General features: G+C 41.3%; 1 protein-coding gene across 6 annotated transcripts in view; it reads right to left on the bottom strand.

Annotated features, from left to right (window-relative positions):
• The window catches only part of sema3fb (sema domain, immunoglobulin domain (Ig), short basic domain, secreted, (semaphorin) 3Fb), a 258663-nt gene that overhangs the window by 81144 nt on the left and 157734 nt on the right, over positions 1 to 19785 (bottom strand). For all 6 annotated transcript variants that reach the window (XM_043707713.1, XM_043707714.1, XM_043707715.1 and 3 more), the window contains exons 3-4: positions 4899 to 5059; positions 1436 to 1498 (exon numbers count right to left, since the gene is read on the bottom strand). In XM_043707713.1, the coding sequence (XP_043563648.1) occupies positions 1436 to 1498; positions 4899 to 5059 (224 nt within the window). The remainder of the gene's footprint in view (positions 1 to 1435; positions 1499 to 4898; positions 5060 to 19785) is intronic.

Raw genomic sequence — 19785 nt, 5'->3', positions numbered from 1 at the left:
AGGGGAGATATGCGTGGAAAGTTCTTTACGCAGAGGGGGGTTAGTGCCTGGAACACATTGCCAGCGGAGGTGGTTGAGGTGGGAACGATAGCATCATTTAAGCTGTATTTAGACAGATACATAAATGGGCAGGGAGCAAAGGGATACAGACCCTTAGAAAATAGGCAGCAGATTTAGATAGAAGATCTGGATCGGCACAGGCTTGGAGGACCGAAGGGCCTGTTCCTGTGCTGTCATTTTCTTTGTTCGTTGTTCTGAGATCATAGTGATTATAACACCAGGGTCATAGTTCAATCCCGGCTCTGAACTGCACTGTGATTGCAGCAAACGAACATCTTTCCTTCTACTTGGAGTTTGAAGCATTCGTGACAAAGTTGAGGCCATTCAGCCCTAACAGCCTCTCCCATCTCTCTGCCAGGGCAATTTACAAAGCAAAATAGTATTGTGACGCAGTTGTAGCATCCCTATTTCAAGCAGATCCATTAAAAATATGCATAAATGACTGGCGTTTTGCAAGTTATCTGAGTTATGCTCCAAGGTCGATACATTCCTTAGCAACGCCTGTCCTCACTGCAGAAAGACAGGGTAGCTCTCACCAGAGAAAGGTTAGTACTTCTCCACAAGCAGCAGAAGCAATGTCATTAAATCGGCGATGGCAATAAATTGGATGATGGTCAGGCAGAAATGTGATACTGCGGATCACTCACATGTCTGGGGACTTCAGTGAGAAAGCCTATAACATAGGGGTCAGTAGGTGCCTATCAGCATTTATAATGGGCAAGTCAACAAGCAATTTTTGAGAGATCCTCAAGTGGACTTCTAGCACAAGTTCGAAAACTGAATTATTTTTTACTGCAGTTTATTGAAACCATGTCACTTTCAAAAACGAGCATTTTACTATTGAGCGCATGCACGTGACACAGAGCAACACTACAGACAAAACGTTAATGAAAAAAGAAGTGATACTGTTCTCAGTCTGCCCTAATATTAATAAAGGGTCTTTCTGACTCTGGAGCTACCATTCTCATTTCCAGGTCAAAATGATAGTGGGTTATAGAACACCTAGCTATAAGTGAGGCTGGTATATCTCTGTGGTACTAAATGTGTCCTTGAGTAAAAATACTAAACAGTTCATTTGTTCAGATGAGCAGCGGAGGGGGTGAGGGAGAATATTGTGTCGGTAGTTCCCAGAGGAGAGAATGGTCAACCGTTCTCCATCATAAAATGATTGACCTTTCATTACCTGCAGGCAAGCTAGTCCCCGTCTTAACCCTACACAATAGTGACTGTACTTGAAAAGTAATTTATTGGTGAGGACTATCTGAGGAAGTGATAACTGCTAGTTCTTTTGTAACCTGTGAAAGGCAAGCATTCTTTCCATAGTTGTGGGGCATTAGTCAATGAAGACAGAAGGTTGGATAGTTCAAGCACTTACATTCTGATCTTTACCAGAAAGAACACACTCGTCTCGTCTCTGCTGACTGACGGACCAGTGAATCTGAAAGAAATGAAATGCAACATTGGTTTTCATGTGAAGAATAGCAGAAATGACAGAACACAAATCCGAACATGTCTGTGCCGATCGAAGATTGTTCTTCTCTTCGAGTCGTCTGTTTTGTCATTTTCCGTTTCCTAAAATCCTCTTGTAAATCTTCTCCTTTAAATGTTCGCATATCATTTCCTTTTGATGAGATCTATAGACCCTGCCTCAATTAGCACTTGTAAAACTTCACGTGTTCCAATAACGCTCAATTTGACTGAACAAAACCTCCCCCTCCTCATGAAAATACTGCTCTGGAAATAACCCAAGGTGGTTGATAACATTCTTACTAAATTGGCAATGCTTGGGTCATTGGCCAATATCTATGAGGGAACACAAGCAACACATTCTCTTTTAGAGAGGGAGAAAGACAAGCTGTGTGTAGTTTGAAGGGCACTACTCCACATTAAGCATGGGACAAGGCAAGGAGGCAGAGCCTGTCCGGCAGCCTATTCTGTACCACACACTAGCCATCTAAACTAACTGACAAACTGGATAAAAATGTGTGTTATCTCACATTGTGTTATATATAACACTCACACTGATCTGGTAATATCCACACTGTGCGATAATTGCTTTGTGATAGTACACAGTGCCTATAAATCTCTCATAGTGGTGATAAAACACTGTGTCAATAATACTCAGATGCTATTGACAATATCCACACCTTGTGATAATATCCTGTGATAATAATTACACAGTGTCTATAAATCTCATCAAGTGTTGACAATACAGTATCAATAACACTCAGACTGTATTGATGCACACTATATAGTATACTACAAAACAAGTGTCGATAATATTCAGTGTCGATAACGTACTGTCTAATACTCACTTTTTGTTGATATTTTGTTACACTAGAACATATCATTACCTTTCCTTCACTGTTACTGGGTCAAAGGTCTGGGAATCCCCCCCACCAACAGCACTGTGGGTGGTACCTACTCGACAGACTGTGGCAGTTCAGAAGGCAACTCACCACCACCATCACAAGGGGAACAAATTCTGGCCTTGCAAGCAATCCCGTGAAATAATAAAACACTGTGTGCTAATACTATTTACACTTTGTGGATAACATATTGGATGTTTAACTATCCTCTCAGTTATGTCTTGAAACTACAAATGCTCATATGATCACATGTTAAAGCAGAAATGGAGCCCTCTCACACACCCGGTTAGCTTGGTTGAATGAAGTGGGGCAAAAGTTCAGGATTGAGGAGGTTTATAAAACTCAGAGTGACCGGGTTTTAACAGTAAAACAACTGTATTAATTTATCTTTAATATAGGTCCTAAGCAATGCAAAACTTTAAACAATCATTTATTGGAACCACTCCAATCTCTTATTCATATCCCAGCAAGTCTCCTTTGTTTTATACACGCATCTAAAACTGTAATACTTGTCCCTTCCTCTTGCGTCACTATAGTTGTGTTTCAAATACAATTCACACGGAAGCCCTTTGAGAATTGTTCAGAGATGTGTTTAGGCGTTAAATGGATATGAATGTTATTTTTAATTCTCTTAATTTCCTATGTCTCTGATTTGTGCCTTTATTTCCTATAAATCCAATCTGAAAAAACATTTTCCATCGAAATCTATTGACGTATTGGTACTTCAAAATAAACTCTGAATTCCTTCCAACTATCTACTTCCATTTAGTTTTCCTCTCCTGGTAGTTTATGGAATATTTGATTAGTGCCACCAAACATACAGTCATAAAGATTTCAGCTTCAATTGCTGTCTTGAGACTCTTCTGTAACCCTTCCTTTCATCATGTAATATACCCAAGTTGCAGCCTCAACTTGCATACTTCGATATTATACCACCTCTTGCCCAGTTGGAAACTCTTCTCCAGCACGTGATCATTTTCGAACACAAGAGACTCACTATTAGAATTTTCATTCCGCTTTCTTACTTTCCAACCGTTTACACGATTCAGACAATCCATGGTCCTCATGTCTTGGTCATAATCTTCAAAGTTTTACCAATATTTAAGAGTGCAGTAGCTGTGCTTGCAAGTCTTTAATGAGGTACCTCTCTCTCTGTTCAACCTATTTTTCCTAATCAATTTATTCAGGGATGCTATAACACAACTCTGGAGGAGGTGGGACTTGAACTTAGGTCTCTCAGTTCAGGGTTTGGGACCTGCCACTGGAGGGCTGGCCTCCTGCTGATCAGTGGACACTTCTAAAACATATGTCAGCTGATGTCCCACTTTAGTCATTTGGCCCTTGGATCAGATAGCCCTTTCAATGTGCATCATGTTCACTGGGATGACAACAATTGTCCAGCCCCTAGTCTGTTGTGCTGTTGTTCTCAGGAGTGTCATCCCAAAACATATCTGTGACTCAATGTGAAACAGACTGCTGTATCCTTTGACAGGACTTCACATCCTTAACAAGAAGTAAGCAAATTGCATGTGCAGTTTTAAGACAAATTGCTTGTTTTTCTCTCTGATTTGTATCACCTAATCAATACTTGCCTTACTAACATTCTGTTTAGATACATCAGGTTTTACTGAGGGACACAGTCAGGCCCTGATTGGATAAACTATAGATCCACTGACTTTCCAGAAACAATTACTTTATTGTGTTTCATTCCCAGGTTAATTTGGGTCTTTTTCAGGGAAGACTTGCTTAACAGCAAATGTATCTAATTAGAGGGATTAATAAAGGGATTTACTTCACTTATTTTACTTGGAAGCACTACACCTTTTAGTGACCACAGTATGTTGTCATCCTCAAACCTAAAATAAACAGAGCATTCAAATTCCCTGATCTTAGATCAGTCCTCACCACTGAGTGGATCCATGCACTGTTGAGATGCAACCACTTTCTAACACCACACAGTTAAAGAAATCCATGACAAACATATTCATTGAGCGGTTGAAGCTTCTAGTGACTTATACAATTTTTTCAGACTGATCACTATCATCATCTGCCTCTGAATTCTCTGCCTCATGCTCCATTTCATGAACCCTGCTGTTCCCCCTTTGGGTAATCCATTGTATTATGATATTTTGAGCCATATACTGTATATGAAGCACCTGTTAGTTGCTCCCTGGGCATTCCTGATAGGTTATGGTACATCTAAAGGCAGAAGGTACAGACCTTTTGGCCCAGAGATAGAGATACTACAATTGTAGCACATACACAAAGCACTATTCAGTGAGTACCCAAACCTGCAGACACCTAATAGTAATGTTTACAATTGACACAGAGAAGGCCACACTTATCTAATATATGAAGATGGTGTTGGAAGTCTATGGCTACCTTGGTTTTTATGGACAGAATGGGATTTGTTTGGATTAGTTTAAGGAGTTCAGTATATGCCAAAATAGATGTACTACATTGACTTACTAATAAAGGCTCCCGGTTGATGTTGTGCAGGTCCAGCGAGACGATGTAGTCCTTGGTGCCCACATACATGCGGTCATGATCTTCGTCCATCAGCAGAATACGATAATTGGTGGTGTTCTGCAGGAGAGTGTAGTGGCGCGCTGTATTCGAATGTTGCAACTCTGTGGGACAAGAAGCAGATAGACATATTCAGAAAACCAGGTCAATCCTGCTCCACAATTTAGAAGGGTTGTAGCCAGTTCAGGAAAACAGCAACTGTTCCATTTTGAGCAAAGAAACTCCCTTTTACAATGTGTTGGAAGCATCGAACCAATTACTTGTCCAATGGCTGCAATGACAGACATTAAATCAAACTCTATCTCAGACTTTTAACTTCTTAAAGGAGAGTTATTGCCACTGCAGCCTACAGCAATTGAGCAGGAAATAAATTTATAGATTTCTTTTGTTGCTAACATTTAACACTGACTAGAACATCAGCTTAACCACCACTGTAGAATACATGATGCAGTAGAATAAGAGAGTAGTGAAATCTTGCTTCAGATGTATAGGTGCTTGGTTAGACCACACCTGGAGTACTGTGTGCAGGTTTGGTCTCCTTATCTCGGGAAAGATATTATTGCCATAAAAGGAGTGCAATGAAGATTCACTAGACTTGTTCCCGGGATGGCAAGGCTGTCTTACGAAGAGAGATTGGCCTTTATTCCCTAGAGTATCAAAGAATAAGAGGTAATTTCTTTGAAATCTATAAAGTATTTATAAAGATGGAGTAGATACAAGTAAGATGTTTCCCTTGATTGAGGAGCCTAGAACCAGAGACTTAAGAATAAGATTGGTGCCACTTAGGCTTGAAATGAGAAGACATTTTTTTAATCAGAGGGTTGTAAACCTTTGAAATATTCTATCATCAATGGCTGTGGAAGCTCAGTCTTTCATTATGTTTAGGATAGAGACTGATAGATTTCTGATTGTAAGTGGCGTAACAGGGCTACGGAAATGGGATGAGTAAGAGTTATTGAAGTATTCAATCAGCCATGATCATATTGAATGATGGGGACGGGCTCAATGACCTACTCCTGTCCCTATGTTCCTCTGAGGTGAAGTCGCTAAGGTGAATTCCTCATGGATATTAAGGCTAAGAGTGATCTTTAAGTAAAGTGGGGTTCAGGAGGATTAATTGGGTTGTGTTAAGCAGACCATTACTCCTATATATTATGTCTTCTGTATTATTGATGTGCTATATCCTATAAAGGAAAGAGAGGAAAATGATAACTGAGGCAGTGGTATCTTGGATTGTCATGTCAGACAAGGAGGGACATGTACCTGTTCCTCCCAGCCTATAAGAGGATGAAAATAAATGAAAAATTGGGTTAATTCTTGTGCCTTCTCTTGGCCTGGATTTGTTCATTGTTGAAAAAATATGAAGGGATGCTGGCTGGATCAGCATTTAGTGCCCGTCCCTCGTTGCCCTTGAGAAGGTGAGAGTAAGCTGTCTTCTTGCACCATTGCAGTCTTTGGGTTGTGGATATAGTCACAGTGCATTTAGGGAGAGAATTCCAGAAACTTGACCCATGGTCTCATAACCTGAAGAGTCTGGCACTGGTATGTAACTACTACGATTAGAATCAGATCTTAAATATGTTAGCGGACCTTCTTTTCAATATATCCATGAGGCCTTCACACTGCCAGAGGTGGTGGCTATTTTGGCTGCTTCAGAAAGAATATATGGGTAAAATGGCAAGGAGGCAGCAGCACGCTAGAAACACAATGGTCAATCTTTGCTCCCACTGAGTCATCCCCTTTCAATTGGCCATTTAGAGTTGGAATCTCTTTCTGTGTGGTTTGTCAGTCACAAAATAATAGGTCTTCCACGGGGGTCAATCACTTGTCCAGTGTGGTGTGAGAAGGGGTGGGGGGGTTAGTCAGTCAATCACTTTGCAATATGTCTCTGTGTTACTGTGGGGTCAGCTGTCAGTCACTTTGCAATAGCTCTGCATTATTTGAGGTCAGTCAAGTCACATAGCAATGGGAGCTGTGGTAGATCATTCACAAAAGTGTCCCTGTTTGTGGAGGGGCCCTATTGGGCTTCCTCTCGAAAAGCTAATTAGAATTCCTTTCACCTGTTTGGTGTCTATAATCTGTCCGATTTCCCCTTAAGTTGACACTCAGTTTTAAATGCTCTGCAGGTTCAGAGCCAGGAAGTTTCAGTTGCATAAACATTCCTTGCACAGCAGCTAATAGCGCTGATAATAATTATTATTACTTGTATTACATCCATCAAGCTTTCACCAAAGAACTCATTACAGGGGAACCAGACAGCTAGAAAATACTATGAGTGGGCCTGTGTCAACTCCACATATGAATGAGAGCTTTGTTGCCTAGGCTTTTGCTTAAGAAACTAGGATTTTTAACCCTGCAATTTAGGTCATGCCTGAAACATAAACAACATATTTTGTTCGATAAAATGAAGCCCTGACACTCACAAACTACAGGCCCTGCTCTTCTCTTGGTTCAGTTGGTAAACAGTGTGGGTTATGCTACTGGACTGGCCCGATTCCTGGGCGGGTGATAGGCTAGCGGTTGAGGCGATTACAATTGACAACCACCTGATGAAGGAGCGGCGCTCTGAAAGCTAGTGTGCTTCCAATTAAACCTGTTGGACTATAACCTGGTGTTGTGTGACTTTTAACTTTATACACTCCAGTCCAACACCAGCATCTCCAAATCACAATTGATTAGGGCACCCTGAATGTTGGGACGTGGGAAACATACTTCAGCCTTTGAAGACTACTTGAAGGTTGCCAACCCCTGAGCATTCTCAGGGAGACTCCACAAAGTAAAGATAACTCAAGAGAGAGAATTATAGGATCTTGATGGAGAAACGGTGTGCCATGACGCTAGGCCTCTTGAGCAACCAATCATTGGAGAACAGGGGCAGTTCTGCCCGAGGTCAGAGTTCACACAATTAAACCTCCATCAATACCTATGATCAGCAGGAGTTAGCAACCCTACCGGGCACTTGAGCAGAGTTGAAGGTAGGGTCAGTGTCCACATTTTATAAATCTACCGGCAGCCAACAATGAACCCACTGTCAGGCTTATGTCCAGTAGGGATCTAACAAGCTGTTCTGAGGTTGTTCAACATTAAGTAAGGGAGGGATCTGTCAGAGGGTCTGGGGTGATTCCTCCCCTTCTACAGAGCAGGGAGCAAAAAATACATATAACGTCACAGATTGTGTTTTCATTAAGTTGATTCAATCTGCTTGTCCTTTGAATTATTTCAATACTTTGAAACTGCAAGGACTTGCAACCTTTAAAAAATATGTTCCAGAACCTCTGATATTGTATGTGACAGAGATGAGTGCAGTGGTGACATGAAGATGAACCTTTATACTCAGCAAGTGGTTCGGATCTGGAATGCGATCCTTCCTGATGAAGGGCTTTTGCCTGAAATGTCACTTCCCCTGCTCCTCAGATGCTGCATGACCTGCTGTGCTTTTCCAGCACCTCACTCTCAACTCTTAATCTCCAGTATCTCCAGTCCTCATTTTCGCCCAGGATCTGGAATGCACTGACTGACAGTTTGGCAGATTCACTAGTGGCGTTCAGGGAGAATTGGATCATTACCTGAACAGAATACATTTATGCGGCTATAGGGAAAGGTCGGGCTGTGGGACTAGCTGAGTTACTGTCACAGAGTGCTAGCACTGATACAGGGGACTGAACGGTCTCCATTTGTTGCTGTGACCATTCCATGACTCCATGCCAATGAAGATTGGATGAGGCAGGGTTTGATGCTGAGATCAGGGTGCAGAGATAAAATGCTATCCTTTCTAAAATTACGCATTCATTCTGGATTTTTATAGTCTCATCGTTTACCTTGACACCCACACTCAAAATTAAAATGGCTCCTTTGAATTTGCTGTAGGAGAATGCCACCTTTTGCCAGAGCTAGGGCACTCCCATTGGCAGAGCCATGGAATTACAGTGTGATTCGTTTACGTGACATATATGGACACAGGAATCTGGAATGTGCAGAGCCCAGATTTTTTGGGTATATCATGAGAATTTAAAAATTATTAGAGCAGAAATTACACCTTCTCTAAAAAGCCAAGTTATATTTAGAAAGTCTCCTGCAGGCATGAATGTTATTCAGGCTTCGAATCTGAATCCAGGTTCTTGGCAGCTTGTGGAAAATGCCATTCTTCCCAATCTGACCTCATTTCTACTCTGTGCATTGTATGAAACTTATCATTTAATTTAGCAACAGCCAGGCAGCCAATTGTGTTATCCCAGTCACAAAATTTCCTTCCGCTCTTTAACAGTATTCAAAGAAAGGAGAGAGCCTCGGTCTCTGCAGGCTGGGACCCAGTTTTGAGCTCGAGTCTCGGAAATCTAAAGCACCACACCAGCTAGTTCTCCAACAAAGACTGTGAAGCAGGAATAATTCATCCTCTACACTCAGTCAATCCTCAGGCTCAAGACCTAGAGGTGAAAGGGCAAATTCTAGCGCACTGTACTAGTCAGTCACCCATCAGGGAGAGGGACAGAGACATAGAGGAGGGCTTTCATCCACTCTGTCTGGGTTACATTCAAACCCTAGTCCCAGAGGTGAAAGGTGAGTGTTCTAATACATTGTGTCACCCAGTGCCTTTATTTTTACAGCTGAGAATTGACTCTGGTCTTCTGCTAAAAAACAAATTTGTCTAAGATGAACCTTGGCATCCAGTGTGTTCTTTGGTGGCTTAGTATTTATTTTCACAGTTTAGCGACAGCCGTAGGGAGGGGAGGTGTCTTTCCTCACTCTCAGACCTCCTTTATTACCCCTTTCAGCTCTAATCAAGTGTATTGAGCAAGAGCGAGGGGAATGTAAACTGAAGCCTATTCAGGTGAAAACCAGCATAAAACATTATAGATGTTTCTAGCTTGAAGTTGCCTCATGTAATTATTTGCTGAGCACTTATCTCGTTGATGGCCCTACATTTCATGTGCTCATTTATAACGTACAATCACAATTTTTTAATCTCTTCGACAAAAGCAGAAATATGCTCCCTCTTAGTAGGGGTCACTGTGGCTACAATTACTGTCAAAACATAATGCCTCTCACTGAATGAGAAAGATAGCAAGCACACCATAAATTCCAGGCTGGTCCCCAGCTCCCTTTATTGTCTGTACACTTTTATATTAATTTGTTTGAATAAAGTCTGTTAAAGTATAGTGTCGGATAGGGAAGAGGCACCAAAGCAATGTTCAGTTGACCTCGTAAAACATCTGCGGAGCGACTTCAGTCTTTCTGCATTGCTGCCTCTCAGCCTTGGAACTTTGAAGGTTCAGTAAAGGAAGCTGTTCCATTTTGAAACTTTGCTAAGTTAACATATTCCATGAGCACACTCCCTTAGCTCACTTCTGATTCAGACTCGCAAAATATACCCCACGTGTGTAAATATGCTCCATGAACCCACTTGCTGAATTTCCTTTGATACAGCTTCCTCAAATGCACACACTTCCAACATTGAACTTTAGCTTTGCGCTGTTCAAATATTCTTTACATACAAGCTCTCTAAATGCATTCCAGATTCGGACTCAGCAGATGTAATGTTTCTCTAAACATACTCTATTTAGATGTTCTTTAAATCCACTCCGCTTGAGACTCTACGAGACTACTCCACACAAAAAATCCTGACAGGATAACAGGCCCAAACGCAAAAGCAACAATCAAAATGGCTGCCTGTGCATGTTAAAATGGGCCTGGTGACACCAGTTACTGGTGACAGATGTCCTCCACTCAGAACGCGTCGACGCAAGCATAGGTGATGTCACACAGACAAGCGTGGATACATAACCAAATGGGAGAATCTCCAGTCTTGTTAATTGGATGTCCATAATTCCGATTTAATCAGAGCTGATTTGGGTACAGATTTGGTGTCTATCTTTCAGGGAAGGCGAGGAACTACATGAACTATAATCACTTAGCCACATGGCACAGTCAACTTGATGATAGGAAACGAGAAAGGTACCTTTGAAACAGTCACGACAAGCAGTGATATTTCTCTCTAAAATGCAGCCACAGGTTAATTGGTTGTCCGCCCAGGGTGGTAGTTGCATTGTCTCCATTATTATCCTTGTCACTCTTAACATCCACAAGCTGGGGCAGCACCTATGTTTTGATTATGTGGGCAGTGCCATCTTTATTGCTATCAGCTGCCAATCTGTCACTTTGCAGTGATGCTGACTGCAAACATTTGTCTCTGCACCATGCACAGTTGTTGTGCCACATTGTGATGGTGTTGTGAATAAACACCAGCCTATCCCTGAATGTACATTGGACGCAAGATGGCCAGAAATACAGTCTCCTTAAAGGGCTCCAAGGATTCCAAGAATAAAGAATGCTCCTATAAAATTTCCAAATATACTCCACATGCCTGGAATTATTTCTTAGTATATTCATACAGGCAACAAGCTGTGTGTGATGTAGGTGCAGCAATGCAAGCACATTCCATGTACTCATGTATATGTGGGCAACATACCTATTGATCCAAATGATCCAGCCCCATTGTAGTTATTTCCCCTGGTTGGTTGACCACTGTCTGATAGATAGCTGATTTTTTTTTTCTTGGAATAGATCAACAAATGTTTCCATGAACTGAACACTCCAATGGTGGCATTGATTATTTTGGATTCATGCTACATAACAGTTAAAAGAAATTCTTTTGCCAGGAGTAGAATTCACTTTTAAAAATAATTTTTGAACCAGTGAGGAATGATATGGGAAGAGACATCTTTAAGCTGATGTCATGAGGAAACCAATTTTACCTCAGAACAATAAGTGTGTGTGTGTGCGTGAACTCAGCTGCCCAATATCGTTCCCTCTACAATTCCTCCAAACCAGAACCCTTAGCCAAATCATCGTTCAGACCGATACGAAACAACTTTAAGAATCATTAGAAATAAATTAAGGTTTTTTTTTTAGTCAAAGCTCTTTGTTCTCTTTTAAAAGATAATGAAAATATGTTACCTCTTTTGGAAAGAAGTCCTTGCTGGGGCATGTTCCTCATTAGAAGGGTTCATGATGGTGAACATGCCCCTGTAAAGGGAACTTTAATGGTGCAGGTTCCTTTTAGAAAAAGCCCTTATGATGAATATTCTCCTTTAAGAGGTGCCTTTATGATTGGCATCCCTCTTTGAAATTCAGTGTTGGATGGTAAGCATCGTTCTCCAACAAGTTCTACAAAGATCACCCATTAAATTAGTTGTAGAGACAGAGGACAAAGGATCAAGCGATTCATGTAAATATAATTAACTTACAAGGCAGAGGAAGCTAAAGGAACATTCACACTTATTTCTTGGGGCTAGTGAATTCTGAGAGTGTCTGCTATTCTAATTTCCTGGTGTCCTAATCCAAACCTTGGGTGGTACTGCACAGCTGGTGAAATCCTAGCTCTGGGCACAGGTGTGGGGACTGGCAGAATCTGTAAATCCATTCATTGAGCTCTTTAATCTCCACAAAACCACAATTCCCACTGGCAGGAGCACAAATCCCTCCTGAAAGGATAGCACCACCTGTATAACGGGGTGGGTGGGTGGGTGGGAAGGTGTTATATTCAATGGGAGCCTTGGCCACCTTGTTTTGACCACAAAATGAATGTTTTGTGTCTTACTGGGCACAGATGGCACATGCTGTCTCAGAAGGGAGAGTGGGGAGGGGAACAAAACAATGCTGTGTGAAATACTTAGGAACACAAGAGGAAATCGGCACAGGAAGCAAATGAGGGTCACAGTCCTTAATTGTCACTTACATCCCACACGTGCACTTATGTAAGAGGATCCCTGTGACAATTAGTACTGAAACGAGAGGTTTGTTTGTGCAGGGCAGCACATGTTCATTGGGAACTGGACTGAGGTTACAATCTCACTTAACTTCCGACCCAACAAAACCTCTGAGCAGGAACAGTGGGGACAGGAAGATTATTTCTTCCAGCTGGGCTGCTATCAGGAGCCAAACCATTCAGGTGAAAAGACTATGTAGTGAGCACAGTGCTCCACTGAAATCAGTACCAGATACAGCAAGAAGAAAGAGACTTTCATTCCCGACTCTGTGGTGGAACCTGATCCCACTTTCCCAAAGGCGAAACCAAATACTCAGCTCGAACCCCCAGTGCCACCCAGTTTCTCCATCAGAGAGAGGAGGTTTTTGTCCCTGACTCTGGCCTGAATTTGAACCCAGGTATCAGGGGTGAAAGGGCATTCCTGTTTTCTGGTTGTATGACATTCGACACTTGGTCAACTGCTGGTTCAACATTGACAGAACTAATTGTGAGCCCAAGCAACAGGACATATGAGCGTTATAAGACTCAATGTATTGGAATACACATCCACACAATAATTGGATTAGGGAATACAGTACATTGCCACAAATAATATATAGATTGGGGGGAAGCTACTATCATTTCAAGAAGCACAGTCTTCACTACAAAGAGTTTAACTGATTCTAACTTTGAAATAAACCATAACATACAATTACTCAATGTAACACCTCATCAGTCTATTCTTTGATTTGATTTGATTTATTATTGTCCCATGTGCTGAGACAGAGTGAAAAGTATTGCTTTGAGTGCTAACTGGACAAATCAAACTTTACATGAGTACATCAGGGTAATAGAAGAGAATGCAGAAAATGTAGGGAAAGATCAACTCCAATACACGAGAGGTCCATTCATAAGTCTGATAACAGTGGGGAAAAAGCTGTTTTTGAATCCGTAGATGTGTATTTTCAAACTTTTGTATCTTCTACCTGATGGAAGAGGGTGGAAGAGAGTATAATCAGCATGGGAGGAGTCTTTGAGTATGTTGATTGCTTTCCCAAGGCAGCAGGAAGTATAGATGGAGTCAGTGGATGGAAGGCTGGTTTGTGTGATGAACTGGGCCACACTCACACCTCTCCTTGCAGTCTTGGGCAGAGCAAATGCCCAAAATGGAGCTGATTTTGACTTTGTGAGATATTGTGAGATGCGTGACATCAATCACACATTTAACATATTAACAACAATTTTGCATTTGTAAAGCAAATTTTGATGTGTAATAATGCCTCAAAATTCTTCAAATCAGTGATTTCGGACAAAGTCAGACAAAAGCCTAATTGATAAGATATTGGGACAAATGACCCAAAAGGTTTAATCAAAGAGATTGGCTTTAAGAAGCTTCTGAAAGGATGAGACAGAGATAGAGAGGCGGAAGAGGTTTAGGGGAAATTTTTGATCTTACAATTTTAAAAAGTCCTCCTAGTTTCCAAATCCATTTTCCACAGTTTAAACTCTCAGCTGAAGATAATGAATTCCATGGTGAAAAGGTGCAGGTCTCTTCTGATTCTTATTGCTCCTGAAAGGCGGTGCATTTATAGACCACAAACTCCTTACTGAGTTTGAGGGTGTCTACAGAAGACTAGGGGGAAAGCAACATTTGTTGGCAGGATTGAATGATCTACCTTTTAGCAGTGCTTATGTCAAAGTAGTTCTGAAGTTGTCCTCTAAGTGAGATGCCTCACAACAAGCTCAACAAATGGGCACCAGCATCTTGCTTGTTGCTGATGACTGGGGAAATATACAGTAAATGGCAGAACTCTACATACAGAGAGATCTAAGCATCCAGGTCCACAGTTCCTTGAAAGTGGCAACACAAGTGGATAAGATGGTCAAGAAGGCATATGGTATGCTTGCCTTTATTGGTTGGGCATGGAGTATAAACATTGACAAGTCATGTTGCAGCCATATAGAACTTTAGTTAAGACACAGACAGCCAGGAGGAGAGGGTACCATAAAGGTTTACCAGGATGTTGACTAGTTTGGAGTGTATTAGCTCTGACAAGACATTGGGCAAACTTAATTTGTTTCCAGATTAACGTTGGTGGCTGAGCGATGACCTAATAGAAGTTCACAAAATTATGACAGGCATGGATAGAATGGCTAGTTGGCACACTCTGCGTGAAAAAGTTACCCCTCAGGTACTTTTTAAATCTTTACCCTCTCAATTTAAACCTATGCCTTTTAGTTCTGGATTACTCCACTGCAGGGAAAAGATCTTGTCTATTTAATCTATTCATGCCCCTCATGATTTTATAAACCTTTATAGGGTCACCCCTCATCCTCCAACACTCCACGGAGAAAAGCCCCAGCCCTATTCAGCCTGTCCCTATAGCTCAAACCCTCCAGTCCCAGTAACATCCTTGTTAATCTTTTCTGTACCCTCTTGAGTTTAAAAACATCCTTCCTATAGAAGGGTGACCAGAACTGTTTGTAGTATTACAAAAGGTGGCCTCACCAACGTCCTGTACAGCCGCAACCTGACATCTCAACTCCTGTACTTAAATGTTCTGACCAATAAAAACAAGCATGCCAAATGCCTTCTTCATTACCCCATACACCTGCGACTCCACTTTCAAGGAACTATGCACCTGCATCCTAGATCGCTTTGTTTGGCAACAGTCCCAATGCTGTACTGTTAACTATATAAGTCCTGCACTGGTTAGCTTTACCAAAATGCAACACCTCACATTTATCGAAAGTGAGCTCCATCTGCTATTCCTCAGCCCATTGGCCCATCTGATCAAGGTCCCTTTGTATTCTGAGATAATCTTCTTCACTGCCTGAAACGGGGATGTTTACAGGAAATGTAAGTGGTAAATTTTTTATCGAGAAGGTTATCGAGAAGGTGGTAATGCCTCTGATGCACTACCAGTCAAGGTGTGTGTAGGCAGTTACAACAGCATAAGATCCATTTTGACAGCTACATGAACAGGCAGGGAACAGAGCGGTATGGACCGTGTAGAGGTAAAAGAGCTTTACTTTAGAAAGGCGTCTTGTCTTAACACAGACTTAGTGGACCTAAGGCCTATTCCTATACTGTACTGTTCTTTGTTCAGTCTGATTTCTATCAGTGGTCATAGCTGGAAATCATGAGGACTTGATGAACGATATGAATAGGAACAACACTTTGTGAGGAATGGTTTTGGTGGGGATGGGGGTGGTGGGTAGAAAGGAAGATAAGAAGGCACTGATGTGAATAATACAGGGTAAAAATGGACTTCATTTCACTTGATGATTGCACTGAGCACTGAGGGAGGAACTTAAGATAATTGCAATCACACTCAGCTGTGTAAAGGCACTGAGCAAGCTATTCAGACTAAAGGCTTTTATCCTAGGATCTTAAAAGAAGTGGCATTTTGATTATAGGTAGTAAAGGGAAACCTGTAGGTGTGGTGCACTGGATTTCCAAAAGGCATTCAACAAAGTGTCTCTGCCACATCAAAGGTGATCTCAGAAAATAAAGGCTCATGGTAAATGAGCTGATAATAATACATTAGCATGGTTCGAAAACTGGTTAGTTAGCAGGAAGCAGAGAGGAGGGAGAAATAGGTTATTTTTGGCTGGTGAACTGTTACTAATGAGATCTTGACAATTTACTATCTAGATCAATGATTTGAATGAAGGGACTGTATGTATGGTAACTGAATTTACTGATGACATGAAGGTGAGAATGTGAGTTGTCAAGAGGACATAGAAAGTCTGCAGAGGGATACAGATAACTTAAATGAGGGGCACAACATTGGCAGATGGAGCATAAAATGGGAAATGTGAACTCTTGTCCACTTTGTCAGCAAGAATATAAAACCAGCATATTATTTACAGAATGCAACTATACAGAGGAATCTAGGTGCCTGCAGGTAGGTGAAGGACTAATGGTTGATATATGGGTCCAGTGAATGATCAGGAAGGTAAATGGAATGTTGTCTTTTAATGCAAGAAAAAATAAGTGTAAAGGTCAGGAAGTTATACTATGAGTTATTGGTGGGACCACAGCTGGAGCACTATATACTTAAGAAAACAGATCAGAAGAAGTTCACTCAGCTGATTCCTGGGATAAAGAGTGTACCTTATGAGAAAAGATTGACCAAGTTGGGCCTAGTTAGAAAAATGGGAGGTGATATTGAAACATAAGTTCCTGACGGGGACTTGACAATGATCTGTGCAGGAATCTATCCAGGGATACAGTTCAAAATTAGTCATCGTTCATTTAAGCCTGAGGAAAGGAGAATTTTGTTCTTTCAGATGATCATTAGTCTTTGAGTTTCCCTTTGATAATGAGCAATGCAGACAGGCTCATTGGGTGTATTTGAGGCTCAGTGTGACAGATCTCTGATCAACAGCAAATGTTTGGGGTAAACAGACAGGAAGCTACAGTCAGATCAGCCATGATCTTGTTGAGATCAAATGGCTCAAAGGGTCTTTGCTCCCAACCCTTGTGTTCTTGTGAGGCAGTTGTTCAGTTGTGTCTTCAGAGGAAGTGTTGGGACTCTAGAAGACACCAGGTGATGTTGTTATTCCAGCCGTTCACAGATGTTGTGGGGAGTGGTGACTGGTTGGGATTGCAGTGTGAGTGAATGTGCTGTAGAAGTAGACGGTGCATACTGACGACTTTCATTGACATGTTACTTATCTAATCGGCCACACAAAGCATTGGTTAGGGTAACTTTCAGGGACCCCCATGCAAATTTCTTGTGTATTATTAAGGAAGACAAAAACAAGAAGATTAGAATGAACAACACATGGAAATGAAGATGTGAGAGCTATAGGGAACAACCCCTCTGCTCAGTATAAGGATGATTCAGCAACCTGTTATCGAGAAGCTTGCAAAACTGACTACAAATTCTCTTCTGTCTTCATGAAGGTTTATTAAATTCGTGCTTTCTAGTGAAATCACACATGCTGTCTCCATTGAGAAAAGTTCCCAAGTGCAGTTTCGGTGTCACCCACATCATTGAGTCAGAGCAATTCCTAATCCATGGTGATGTTACAATGGCCTGTGACATCTTCACAAAGCAGTGTATAATTGCGCATCATGTTTCTGCCTATCTGTATCAGGCAGTTTGACTTTGACAGCTTTGAGGTTAGCCAGGAAGATATGAGGAAATACTTCCTTCTGTAGAGAGTGTTCACAGCCTGGAACCTGCTGCCTTTGAGGGTAGTGGAAATGGCGATGATTAATAATTTAAAAAAAAACTTATGTTGGGGACTTGACTGAATAAATCTGCAGGGCTATAGGGAAAGAATGGGGGAATGGAAATGAACAGATTGCTGTGCATAGAAAGCTCAATGGGCTGAATGGCCTCTTTCTCTGCCATGATGGTTCTGTAACCTACATTTGTGCAGCTCTGTGAGGTTAAGCCAAAGGTTAATAAAGGGAAGGCTCCTTAAAATTGAGAGAAAATCAGAGTTGCTCATACAATCTACTATAGCCTCGCTCTATAGCCAGTAAAGCAGTAAGGCCTGGTGACAGACTCCTACCCCACTCCCCTCAGTGGGTTCCTAAAGTATGGGGATAAGGGAAGGTCTAAAACAAGATAAAATCTACAATAAATAAGCCCAAGATAAATAAAAGAAATAGAGCACATATTTTGATTGAGTCAGATGCTACAATTCCCTTTCTACCCCCCCAGGTTCTGCTGTTAATAGACATTTGCTTAACATAGTCACTTAAGGTCACTCAGTCATATAGAGGTCAGTTGTGCACAAGTCAGCAAACATTTAACAGATATATAAATAGCATCAGCTCAACAGAGCCTATTTTATGCTTTATGCACTGGTGTTTCACAGAACCTACCTTTATTTTCACTTTGGTAATTTGTTCCAAAAACAGCTTGCTCAACAAAAATCGGTTAAACTGAAGTAGTTTTCCCAAAAGGGAGCATGTAACAATGGATACATTCCTGACCTGTAATTTTAGATTTAAAAAATCTACTTTTCTGTGTTAATTTACTGTAATTTATCTGTTAATTAAGTATAGGAGGATATGAATAAGTAACAATGAGGGAAAGGGTGATATTGTCTATTTTAGCTGGAAGGGAAAAAGAGGAAGCATATTTTCGAAATGCTGAAAGATTATTGAGCTATGCAATGCAGATGGACCTGAACTCATTATGGAGTCATAGAGTCATGCAGCACAGAAACAAATCCTTCGGTCCCAACAGTACATGCTGACTAGGTGCCCAAAACTAAACCACCGTAGTCCCATTTGCCTGCATTTGGTCCATATCCCCCTAAGCATTTCCTACTCATGTGTCTGTCCAAATGCCTTTTAAATGTTGTAATTGTACCTGCATCTACCACTTTCTCTGGCAGCTCAATCCGTGCACACTCTATGTGGAAAAAGTTGCCTCTTTTTGTCCTTCCCCTCTCACCTTAAATATTTGCCCTCTAGTTTTGGACTCCCCTACCTTTGGAAAAAGACCTTGGTTGTTCACCTTATCTATGCCCCTCATGATTTTATAAACTTCTATAAGGTCATCCCTCTGATGTTCCAGTGAAAATAGTCTCAGCCTTTTCAGCTTTTCCTTATAACTCAATTCCTCTCGTCCCAGCAACATCCTTGTAAATATTTTCTGTAGCATTTCAAATTTAACAATATTCTTCTAATAGCAAGGCGACCAGAGTTGTATGCTGTATTCTGAAGGTGTTCTGTACAGCTTCATGATGTCCCAACTCCTCCACTCAATGCTCTGACCAACAAAGGCAAGTATGCCAAACACCTTCTTCACTATCCTGTCTACAATTAGGTTTGTATGCTGGTACGGCCGATAGTTAAGAAAGCTAATGGAATGTTACTGTTTATTGCAAGGGGAGTTGAGAGTGAATGTAGGGAGGGAATGTTTGAGTAATACAGGGCACTGGTGAGACTACTATGAACAGTTCTGGTCTCCTTATTTAAGGATTGGTCTAAAAGCATTAGAAGCAGGTCAGAGAAGATTTACCAGAGTAGATTAGATTACATTACAGTGTGGAAACAGGCCCTTCGGCCCAACAAGTCCACACTGCCCCGCCGAAGCGCAACCCACCCATACC

This window comes from Chiloscyllium plagiosum, chromosome 18 (genome assembly GCF_004010195.1).
Source record: "Chiloscyllium plagiosum isolate BGI_BamShark_2017 chromosome 18, ASM401019v2, whole genome shotgun sequence".
In the NCBI taxonomy this organism is placed as follows: Eukaryota; Metazoa; Chordata; class Chondrichthyes; order Orectolobiformes; family Hemiscylliidae; genus Chiloscyllium; species Chiloscyllium plagiosum.
The sequence above is the reverse complement of the archived record's forward strand: the minus strand, read 5'-3'. Positions and strand labels throughout refer to the sequence as shown.